Source organism: Corapipo altera, unplaced genomic scaffold (assembly GCF_003945725.1).
Source record: "Corapipo altera isolate COAL_440 unplaced genomic scaffold, ASM394572v1 124, whole genome shotgun sequence".
NCBI classification, from domain to species: Eukaryota; Metazoa; Chordata; class Aves; order Passeriformes; family Pipridae; genus Corapipo; species Corapipo altera.
Genome location: NW_020884967.1, coordinates 41,459 through 54,156, shown reverse-complemented (window position 1 = coordinate 54,156; position 12,698 = coordinate 41,459). Strand labels below are relative to the sequence as shown.

Below are 12,698 nucleotides of genomic sequence, written 5' to 3'. Positions count from 1 at the left end.
AACTGAGCCAGACAAGAATTGTAAGACACAGACAGAGCCTGTAGATGTGGCTCCCTTCAGGCTCCTGACAACAGCTGGCAAAGACAGTGATTAGGCTGGGATTCACAGCTCAGAGCTCTCCTGAAAGTACTTAAATTGTCCAATTTTGGGAAAAAAAGAATCTACCTAAAACATAACTTAATCTAACAGATGGGATAACTAACAGTGCCACAGCTGTGGTCCTTCCCTATGCTCTTGATCTATAACTTCCCAAACAATGGTCAAACCATAAAACACTTGACTACTTCAAAGTAGGGAACTCTTCAAAGCTGCTTCATGGCACAGAAAGCACCTCCAGCAGTATCTAATGCCAAGTTAAAGAGCATGACTCCTCAGCTCAGCACACACAATATCCTCTAGGAAGAGGGGAGACTTCTATTTTAAGCCACGGCTCTGCAGATGGTTTATATATTTTATATTACAAACAGCCTTAGGAATGTTTGAGGTGCTTAATCGGGATCAGATGAGGGAAAAGCAAACCAGTGCTCAGCCACATAGATATGGGAATGCTCAGATGCAGAATGTGAAGCACTAGAACTGGTTTAAAAAACAAAAAAAAGGGGGGGCAGTTAAATTCTTATTTAACAGAAAGTCAGTGAAAGGTAAAGGTTGTGGATCACAGTCCTGATTTTCATTTTGTTTATTGAAGTCCTGGACTTCAAGTTGAAGATTTATACAGTGCTGCCTTCTTGTGACCTAAGTTATACTAATAAGACTCATTTAACAGCACTATAGTAATTCTTCACTGTCGAGAGACCAAAAATCTCTAGTCTGGATAGTCCAGAATTCAAATTTTCCAGAATCCAAAGAGAGACAACAGTGGAAAACAGTGTAAAGAAATTAAATGTTTGATATGCAAAAGGACTGAAATGCAATGCAAGGGGAGGAAAACTCAGTCATTTCTCATCTACCCCTGCTGAACAAAACAAGCCACTCCCTGGCCAAAACTGGGGTAATACACCCAGACCAATCCATCTGTGCAAAGCAGCTGAAAGTATCCTGATCAAGGTGGAACCCACCTCATCAGTGAAACAGGGAAATAAATTCCCACTCTAAAGCCTGGGAGGAAAAGGCAGAGCAAAGTCAGGCCTGAGGGAGGTTGGGAAGTCTGAGAGCACTCAGGAAGTTCAGATTATTTCTAACACAACGTTTTCAATCAGATCATTCCCTGACCTCAGCCTGGCACTTGGTGCAGTTGCATGAATTTCTCCCTCAAGGGCCTGACTGCTTGAGAACTTAGAAATGAGTTAAAGAAAGCAAAAAGTTCAAAGTAGAAATGGGAAAGTTCATTTCCATGAATTTATATACTCATAGATGTAAATCTTTCAAAGATCCATTCAACTACCAGCTACCTTCTAATTGCCTCACAATTCATATTTGAGAGAACTAATTTATTACATAACAAAGAGGGGAAAAAACACCAGCTTAAGAAGACTGTAGCACTGATACAGAAGGAAGAAAAATATTCTGCTCTGCAAGGAGAATAAAAATTGCCAGGAGCCTTTTGGATAGGCAGAGGTAAAAAAAAAATGACATGTTTAAAAAATAATCAAAGACTGGAGAGAGTGTGTTAGAAACACAACTAACCAGAGACACAAGCAACAACATCTGAAATGTGTATGATTGCCTCAGAGAGCAGGTTCTTCACAGTTCTGACAAAAATACCACACCAAAAAAAGGCCAAAATTATTCAGTGCTTTCCTGGATGCAGAATGACTGTAACCAGACTGAAGGTAAATTCGTTGTATTCCATTAAAAGAATGATTTGGAATCAAAAGACAACAGATCAACAAATTTAATACAGCCAGCTTGCCCTTTTTTTGGTGTTTTTTTGCTTGGTTGGTTGTTTTTTGGAGGGGTTTTTTTGGGTTTTTTTTTGTTTAAGTCTAAAGGAAATGCATTAAAAAGCATTTAAGAAAAAAGACTGGGTTTGGTAGAAGGCTCAGTCTTTAGACACCCTAAAGAGGCTTCAAAAGCCTGGAAAAGAATACAATACCTCTATTTGATGATGGAATTGCAATACTGATGGACCTAAAAACCAGGCAGACTAACAACCACCTTCAACTTCAGGTGATTAAAAAGTGAAGTGCTAAAGAACACACAATATGAACTTGTCAAGAATAAGCCACAACAAACCAAATTTTCTTAGGCAGACTAACCACCCTAGATATTAGGCAAGCAGGTAAGATTCAAATCTGAATGTTAGTAAGAGTTTTGACATTTTGACATCTCATTCTGACCCACACAAACACCTGAACTGGTGGATACATCATCACTTCCAGAGAAAAAGTTGTTAATTCAGTATCAGACCAAAAGAAAACTTCCAGTGGTATCCTGGCAGGATTATCATAACACTGACACTATTCAATGGTTTTATTGATGACTCAGAAGGGAGGAAAAAAAATACGAAAACGGGAAATTCAGCCAATTCTGAAGAATGAGAGCACTGAAAATCATCTTTATAAACTGTGCACAGCTTAAATTGTTACAGAGCAAGTGAGAGATCAAGAGCATTCAGTTGGGGTGAAAGAAATCAATGCACAATTATAAAATAATCATTATTCAACTATCACAATATAAGCCATCAGAGTAGGAAACATCCTTAACATTCCAGCTCTTTATTTCCCTAATTCAACGACTACATGCAATTGTTTAGCTGAAGGAAGACATAACCTCCTTTCTTAAATGTAAAGCTTTCAATTGCTTCATAAAAAAAAAAAAAGAAAGATAAAGGTAAAAATAGCTAATGCCAGTGAAGAAATGGTGTTATTCTCAAAATTTTCTAGTCTACAATTCTTTTTTATTGTGGTTTTGTGTTGTGTGGGGTTTTGTTGGGGTTTGTTTGTTTGCCTACTGCATAGGACTGAATAAAGAGAGCAAATAAATATATGTTGTATTTTACCTCTTTAACAGGGTGATGTTTTATACAAAAGGTTTAAGAGAAGCCAATATATGTATTTTGTCAAAGAGAGCTAAGGAAACTTTTATCCTATTTGTAGCTTCACACACAAAACTATTTGTGCCAGTAAATTTCAATCTCTTATAGATTTTTGCAAGAAACACACATGCAGGGAAATCCATCTTCTTGAAATGCTTAACTTTTGATCTAGGAAAACACTGCAAGTTAGCAAGTGTAATAGTTTATGGACTTGCCTGTCAAGTATCTCATATTCACTGTCAGATTTGTACAGTGCTATCAGCCTGGATTCCATCAGAACATAAATCTTCCCTGTGGCATTATCTAGAATATAAAATAAAACAAAGAGTTACACAGATCTTGATTTAATCCCCTCATTTGCACCATTATGAAACCTTTCAATACATGCAAGATGGTGTCAGTGTAGCTATAAAATTGCCCAGAATAATCCTACTGATCAACCTTTACCTTCCAGATACTCCTTTCCCCATTCAGTGACTTTAAAAAGCACTTTCCAAAAGTTAGGTTTAAACAGAAGCCACAGGATGAAAGCCAGTCCACTGATTTTCAGTGTTTTGCTGTTCCAGAGACAGAAATACCCCATCTTGTCTACTGTCATTGAGCCAAACAAAAGAGCAATTGAAAAGTTCCAATATTTGTAACTGAAACAGAGGGAAACAACTGCGAGATGGACAATTACTACATAAAATCAATATTATTAAGTGGACATTGGGTGTAACAATTGCATTCCATGCTGCCTTTCTGAGATCTGCTCTTCCAGTTAATTACGTGATTGGATTTCTTTACAGAGGAAGTAAATGACAAAAAAATTTAAATTTTATGAAAGAAACTCATTTTCTACTCAAAAAAAAAAAACCCTGATTTTTTAACTTCAATGACAAATTTTATTCAGACTGCTACCCTGCCAACTTAATCAGGGTCACTGTCCCACAGCAGTGGCCACAGACATCTAAACCCAGAACTCAGCATCTCAGGCAGGTGCTGGTGCTATTTCTGAAACTACTCAGCAATTCTTTGTAAGTTACGTTAAAACCTTTGAAAACTGACATATATTTAGTTCTCTTAGAAGAAAGAAAATCCAAACACATGGAGTTCACTGTAAAGGCCTGCACAACTTCATGTTTAATATCACCTTAGGCACACACTAGATATACATGGTTATGTTGGAACTGGAAATTCCTACCTAGTATTTTATTTAAATTAAAAAAAAAAGGGAGGTGTGTTTGTAGATGACAGTATCATTAAAGACAACTGCATTTCAAGGATAAAATCTATTCCTTTGCAAAGTGAAAAGGATGACACATCATAACACTCCGCTGCCAACTGGAAAAAGATGGAACTGCAAATGCTGGAAAACTCCTTGAAGCAGTAACAAGAAAACAGCCTATAATGTTTAGGCACCTTAAATGGTCCTTGCACACAATTCCTGAAGTGCTGGTGCTCTCCTGAAGGAGATCACCTCCCTGTACAACCTGTTCAGCCAGGCACAACCACCTGGGCCATGAGTGAGCCAAGGCACTCAGTCAAATGTACTCGTATATCGGAAAGCACAGAAAACACCTTGCCTTACATTTGTGCTAAAAACAGACATTCCAGTCAGGCTGAGACCAGGATGTGCCATCTTGGGTCTGTTATGGGTAAAGGGTACAGAGATGTTCAGTTACTGCAACTCAGCTGCCACAGAGCAGCAAGTTGTTCATGAGTCTGAGCCCCAAGAAAGGAAGAGAGAAAAAAAGCTATGGACATCCAGTCACACTTCCCTGTCTCTCTCATTCCTTATTCCACCTATCAATATTTTTTAGGGAACAGTCCTCACAATGCCTGTAAAATAACAAGGGCACAGCAGTCAGAAATCAGCCACATATGAAATAAATCTCATCCTTCAAACTAACACTGATTCAGCCCCAAAGTGCTACCAATTTAGCATAAAACAGTCCACAATACAAAACATAAGTACATATTGGCAGGCACTGAAGGAAGAAGTGTTTATTCTTTGTCACCTTCAGTTAACACTTGCCTCTCACTTTTACATACTGCAGTTCTGGATTAACACAAAGGGCCAAATTGCTGGGCAAGGTCCAGGGAGTAGTGGTCCAAGCAACCAGAGAAACATTAGCATCTTCTTCCAGTGGGAAGCTCACAGTCACTGAAGGATCTTGAACATCCTGAAAAACAAGATAAAGCCAAAGGGTAAAAAAGAGAGGGAGGCAAAAAAGGCTGACTGCCTGTATTAGTGAGAAAATGCAAATCTAAGACATATTAACTACTACTGCCATCCACCCACAGTGCACACTGTCAGTCCAACAAGGCTACGGGGTTAAAAACTCAAGACTAGCAGCGAGATTTTGGGAATTCGCTGCCAAAACACCCAAGAGAACTGAGTGCCAGTTCCCTCAGGTACCTCTTATAATCCCTTTTAAAAAGTTTAGAATCAATCTCAAGTGTCAGGAAAATCAGCAGTTTCTTGGATACTGCTACACAAAGCCTTTCCCACATTTTCCTCTACAGTCAGTGATAAGGAAGAACAGACATCACATAAAATGACTCATTGTTGTTAACAAGGGGGGGAAAAAGTCTGAGGTACTTAAAAACAAGAGTATATCAATATTTAGGAGTAAAAGAAATCTCAGGGAAGGAGACCTTTGTCAGCTACTCTACAAAACTTCACCTTCAAATGAATCAAAACAATGCCCTGAAAACAAGTTCTTCTTTCAGCTGAGTACAACCCTATTCAGTCACTTCACATTTCACCTATTATGAAAAGCTGATTGTAAGAGCGAGCCTCATCCTGCAAATGTGAAATTTTCACTATTCATTTTAAATGCCAAACAGAAAGAGGGTGCCACACACACGGGCCCTACCCACACCAAGAGGTCCTGTCGCCTCAGCACGTCTCGTGCGAGGAGCTCTGGTTTCCATCCAGCATCATGGAACAGTTAATGGCATCATGGGACAGGCAGCTATTTATGTCTGAGCTAAGGGCTGCTCCAGAGGGAATTTTCTGTGAACATCTGGTGCAGTCAACAGTAAAACATAAATATTACATAACCCAGGGACTGTGCTCAATACCAGGCAAAGATCGAGCTCTCAGCACAGCCCCGACTGCTCAGCAGCACTGAGGGCCACTCACTTCATTTTCTGAACACAGAGTTGATCAGGCAGATGAAAACAATGGGCAAAGCATAAAAAAATAGCATCCAGGTTGCCAGGTAAGGGCACTGTATAGTGTTTTATCTGTTACAAACCTACCTAAGACACCACTTCTTCAGTTAAACGTAACACAAGCTGCTGACACACTTTACTGGAACGTATGTTAGACACCTAACTCTGTTTCTAAACACGTTTCTTGTGTCCTATTGCTGCTGACCCATGTCCCAATTCCCAGAGGATCAATAAGCAGAAGCTAAAGGCTGATTTCCACAGTGACAAAGCCAGCAGATGCCTTACACCCCAAAAAGACTGTGCTCAGCAAGAACAAATCCTGCCAGCTCACGGCCCTCAGCATTTCAGCCCACAAACGCCACTTCCAGCAGACAAGAAGGATAATTTTTGCATGAAGTGGCAGAGCAGCACCCCCACCACACACTCTACTGGTTCTAGAGTAAGAAACAGCATCTAAATATTTCATTAAGACTCAAGAAAAGAGAAGAGCTTTGGCTCTATGGAAAAGGGGCACATATATTAAAAAAAAAAATAAAATAGTCTTTGTTCTAACCACAGCTCATTAATCTGAACCCATATGAAATGTGGGCAAGCAAAATAATTACTTCATTTATCAGACAGTCACAAATACCAAGATATCTTCGCAAATCTCACTTTCATAAATCACAAACCCTTTATTCTTCAGTACAAATACCCCTTAGCAATACTGAAAGCTCCATTATCTGTGGGCTGCATTGTACTACAACTCTATTTAAACATTTGTTTTAAAAACACTATTTTTGGCCAGCACACTGGCCTTGTTTTTAGGCAAGATGTAAAAGAAACCAGATGTACAATCTGTGCTAGTTCTCTGCTGCAATAGTAGAAGTGAAGGATTTATGACAGAAGGATCTGGAGGCCTGGGTCAGGACTGGAAGGGATGCAAAACCTTTATCCACAAACTAACATGAAATTTGGACAACTGAGACACAAGTTGAGCCTTCACATATGTGAACATGAGTAACTTCAAACAAGAAGCTGCACTTACTTTATCTAGTCATTCGCTTTTAAAGGAACATTTTATAAATCCCAGTGAATCGTGCATTACATTGGGTAAAACATTGCCTGGAATTTCCTAGTCTAAATTAATAGAGAGCCATTATCCTACTGCTACACAGTCTTTGACACCACTTATTAATCCCCTCACAGAAGACCTCAACTCCCTCCTCTTTTCAGATCTGCACAGACAGGGACAGCTGCAGCTCTCCTCTAAAAATTTAGCATAAAACCCAGCACAGTGTAACACTCACCCTGAGAGCCCAGTGAGGGAGTAATTTCCCACAATAAAACAAAGTGTGTACTTTAAACATCTGTAAGTTGTAATCGAGAACAGGCAAAAAGGCTCAGATCAAGTGATCCAAACAAATCCAGCAAAACATGATAAAAACTAACCCATTTACCTGGATTTTTACTAACAATTTGGAGTGTAATGACATCCTTAGGTACTACTAAGCAATCAGTATTAAAGCTTTTCAAATCCAAACTGAACACAATAGGGAAATATGATTACAACATGTAACATACACATATACTGACTCACCTTGTAATTCTGATGGGACTCAAAGTTGGACAGGGGGGTGTTGCAGGCAGTTGAGAAAGGCATGACCTTAACACCTCTATATACCAGTCCTTTGTCATACAGCTGCTTGAAAACCCACCTGGAGGGACACAAAGGACAAGGAATAGCACTTAGTGTTTCACATTTAATAAATAAACTGCAAAACGGGGTTGCTGCTCTAGCTGCAGTTTCCTTATAAATGACAGCTTCTTTAAACAATCAATCATCAACTCAAGACAGTATTTGCAACTCAAAAGGAAAGAGATAATTGCAACTGTATTTCTGGCACACTTTTAGTTTTAATTGATTCTAGAAGCTTGGTATTCCATGCACTGGCTGCACAGCACACAGTATTGAGATGAAACACAAATCCACATTGCTGACTAATCTTTCTGAGATTCCTTCAGCACAAAGATCACCTGAAATCTGAACTATTGACAAGTCTGAAATCAGTTATAACTTAAGAACAGATGTGTAGTGACATGGCTGCTCACTTATCACATGATCTTAAGCATCTACTACAGCAACCAGTGCTACAGAAGAGAGGCAGATACAGGTCAAAGACACCTGCAACCCACCCTGAGTAAATCCTGACAACCAGAAGAGCATTTTTCACAAGGGGGCACAGATAACCATGAAAAACAATGAACTCAGTTTTATGGTCCCACAATTTAATGTTCTCCTCTGGACTCAGTTCCTCTCAAAGATCACAGTCTCACATTAAGCTTTAACTCTGTTTAAGAAATCTCCAATACAGCCTGTGGCTTATTTGGATCCTTATGTTTCCTTGAAATAATCAAGGCAGCACTTAATATTACGATATGACAAATTGAGGCAATGCTCAAGATGGACAGAAGCTGGAAGAGAAACATACTTCACACAGCAACTCCTCAAATGTCCATGTGGCAGACAAAACTTTAATACTGCAGGGTTTACTAAAGCATCACCAACATTTATCAGCTTATCAGGTCTCACTGACTTGCACACTTAGTGGTACAGGCTGCAGGCTCTAAGGCAGGAGAGGGCAAGCCTTAAATAACCACTGCAGAGTCTTGTCATTTAGAACTCCATCCAAATCGTTAAAACTCTGCTGACTTTAAAAGCTCCTTTATTCCAACTATGTTTTCAAACCACTCTGATCCCTTTTCTGGGTCCCTCTGCAGATAAAAAGCTCATTGCTAAGCAACCAACCCCATCCTGGCAAGCAGCACTTTTTTCTGCAGGCTGTCATTTTGCGCTTGAGAATCTCGACCCGTATTTCAGTCAGTGTCTTGCCTTCTATGTTTGAAATTATAACCTTCAACAAAAAACACAAGTAGACTATTGCACTGATTTTATCTGTAGCCTAAAATAAGAATATCAAAAGACATGCCCTGGCTTGCTGACATGGAAGTCATACGCTGCCTTAATCAGAATAATTATTACTCTGCAGATTAAGCAGCTGAAGAAAATACAGACTGTTCTATAGAAAAGATGTGCAATCCACTCAGATTCATCCGTGGGCCTCCAGCAAAAGTCCAAAGTTCCCCTCGAGCGGTCACTAACATCAGAAAAATGGCATAATCTGACGTCTGAGATGGAAAAGGCCTCAGAGACCCTCTGCCAAAGAAGAGCCAAACCCAGAGGTCTCCCAGGGCTGTGCACTCCAAAGGTGCCTGACCTTACACACACAACTCCAAAGTCACCTTGTGCAAGTAAGAAACGTCACCCACAGGCAAGTTATGGCTGCCTGACCCTCACCCAACTCTGGAACACAGCAGTGAGGATATCTATTTTGCAACTGAGATTTTAAGTTTATCAACTTGACCGTTCATAAATATAAATCACAAAAATCATCTCAACACAGTTTCATCAGCTTTGAGCATATATATTTGAGCTGGCTAACTGCAGAAGTCTTTGTGGGAGTTAAAGAAATAAGTTTAAATGTATGCTTACCACCTCAGAGCATAATTAACGCACACTGTGACAAGTGACAGCATCCCTACTGAAGGTGTTCTATTCGCCTTTCAAAAACAGTGACTAAAATACCTATAGAAAAAAGCTCCACTATACTTTCTATAGAGCACTGCCTACTAACAGCATTGAAGAAAACTACTCAGAGCAACACTGAATACTTAATTCAGCTGTAAATATAACTAATCTCAGGGAGGTGTTCAGGAAAGGTGAGCACTTCATGGAGCTGCCAAGCTCCCAATCCAGGCCAGCATCTCCCTCCTGTGGCAATCCCATCCCATTGCAAACCGAGGGCTCCAGCTGTGCACTGCAGAGCAGGGATGGGCTTCCAAACCTCTCCAGAGCTCCTCACAGGTCAGAACTAACACTCATTTGTAGTCTGTTATAACCTCTCCCCTCAGAAAGTCATTCCAATGGAATAAAAGAATTATGATTGAGGCCAGACTGCTGCTCGATGCCATGGTCTTCATTATCATTACAAAAAAAGCTGTTCTGTTATCTCAAAAAACATCTAATTGCTTTCCTTAACAAAAGAACTTCTGAGAGCTCTTGGTGTGTGACCATCAGACCTGCACAGGAGATGATTCCCAAAGGGCTCCCTGCAGCACTGCCCACCTAAAACACAGCACCTGCTAAAGAGGAACCTGATTCTAATAATAAGAGTCACATTTTGCTTAAAAATTCAACATGATATTTTAGACAATAACCTATCAAAACATGTTTTAACCCTTATGTTTGCAAAATGTTGGCACTTTGCAAGAAAGGGGCACCAGGTCTGCAATTCAAAATTGAAACTGCAGTGCTTTCTAAAAAAACAGTAACTTAAGGAAACCACAGAGCTCCTTTGTAGTGAGAAAGTGTTTACTCACAAAAGTGAGAAATCAAACCCTATTCCTCTAATTCTGCTGAACGTCTCAAATGTAAATAAATTTAATTGCATCCTCTTGGCTGTGGGAGCAGCACTGACACACTTCTTTACTGAAAAATGCACTTTGGGGAAAGGCGAACTCAAGATGCACATTTCAGCCTCTTGTTGATAGAGAATCTGGTCCCCAAAGATGCAAGAACGTTTAACTTCCAAAAGGAATGACACAAACTGGAAACAGTCTGTTGTTACTGAAGTGCCAGGAGGGGATGATGCAACTGGTTCCAAGACTGAGTTCCTCTCTCCACAGGAATAACATCCAAGAAACTTGAACCTTGCTACAATATTTGTTCATCCAAGTCACACACACACCAGGCAAACACCACATGGACATAACAAAACTCCTACAGAGGGAGATTTTGCTTCCAAAAGACACTGAATCAGTCAATGCAACACTCAAAACAGCCCTGGCAACCCACACAAAATCCAACATCTCTCAGTTTCTTCCAGCAGATGCCAAAGCAAGTTGCACCTCTCAAACACGTGTGTTCACATCAAAGATCTGATCTTAGAGCCTCACAAGTGATTAATGCCATTCCTTTGGGGCATCAGGTGACTCCAAGGGATCAGCTGGCTCTGTTTGCAGTGATCAGTATCTAAGGGTTTTCTAAAGGCTTGAGGACTCTCAGCTTTTCAGAAAATTGAAGTACTCCTTACTAACACCGACCAATTATCTTCAAAAACATAAAGTGCTTTTCTCCCTTTTTTCCTTTTTAAAGAAAAACACCCAGGAGCTGTAAACTCAGTTACTGACAAAGACTGAAAGTAAGGTGGGCAGAGCATGATGACAGCTGGATGTAGAGGTGTGTGATTTCAACACATCCATGGTACTACAGATAAATGAACAAAATTATTGCTGTGCCACCTCACATCAGTTCAACAGCAAGATAAAAGGACAATTTTATAGCCTCTATAGACTTCCCAAATAAACCCATCCACAAGCACTTCCCTATGGAAGAAGCCCTGTCACCTACACAGTTCAGCAAGCTGGCTCCATCCTAACAGCACCAAAAGGAGCAGAGTTTTTGAGGAAGGTTTTTCTGGGAGTAGTGAAAAATACCTTAAAGACAAGATGAAATCAAAAAGGAAGCAACCATCAAAAACAGATGCTTGGGGACAAAAACAAACAACAAACCACAAACCAAAAAAGTCCTCAAAAAACACCGGAGATGAGTCAAAAAAGCATAAGTGGAACATGAATTCCAATAACAAACACGGCCTATCCTTAAATAGTATCTATCTTCGAAAGACACCTTCTTAAGAAGGTCAGGAAAAGCAGTTATTCCAAGACCCAGGAATTCTTAAGTACAGAAGTTGTCAAATTTCAGGTTCAACTACCAGTGAAAGCTTTAGTGCACATAGAGATCATCCTGCTCCAGGTCTAAACTCCAAGCTGTAATCTTTGGATCAGTGCACTGAAAGATTATGAATCAAGCCAAAAGTGCAAAATATCTGCATAGAGAAAATTTGAATATATAAAACTGTTGCTAGACTTATCCCAAAGATCATCCACAGGAGTTCAGTGTATTCCTCCTTCAAAAGAGAGGTAAGGAGATAAAACAACAGGGACTGGAACAGTGAGAAGACAACAAGGAGACTACAGCACCAAGAAAATACAAGAAAGGGGAAAAAATGCAGGTAGCTAGTAGAAAAATGGACAAAACAGATTTCTTATGACCAGTATCTCTCTAGAGAATTAATTATAGACTCTAGGGAATAGAGTCATGGATTACACAAAATGCCTTGGCGATTTCTATTAGGACCCAGAGAGCTTTTGTTCTGAAATCATTCTGGTTCAGTGCTGAATAAACTCCACATGCAGGAAAAACAACTGTTTTACTGCTTACATGGAAAAGAAAAAAATCTTTGACCTTTACACCAACCCAGTCCTCTCAGTGGGGTGTCCCCATTCATCCTCTCACTGGGAAGGGCTAAGGCACTGAATTTACTGACAGAGCTTATCTGGAGAACATGGAGCATGAACAAAACCAAAGCTACACAAAGGGAGTCAGGTAACCCAAGGCAAATGTTCCTGTTTCAGGAGCTACCTACAATCTCTTCAGGTGCCTTAGAAGTGGCACCCT

The 12,698-nt window shown here is 39.9% G+C and overlaps 1 protein-coding gene across 2 annotated transcripts in view; it reads right to left on the bottom strand.

The window, feature by feature from the left end:
- Positions 1-12,698, bottom strand: part of IARS (isoleucyl-tRNA synthetase) — a 98,087-nt gene that overhangs the window by 71,068 nt on the left and 14,321 nt on the right. For both annotated transcript variants that reach the window (XM_027664953.1, XM_027664952.1), the window contains exons 7-9: positions 7,719-7,836; positions 4,995-5,142; positions 3,193-3,280 (exon numbers count right to left, since the gene is read on the bottom strand). In XM_027664953.1, coding sequence (XP_027520754.1) covers positions 3,193-3,280; positions 4,995-5,142; positions 7,719-7,836 — 354 coding nt within the window. The remainder of the gene's footprint in view (positions 1-3,192; positions 3,281-4,994; positions 5,143-7,718; positions 7,837-12,698) is intronic.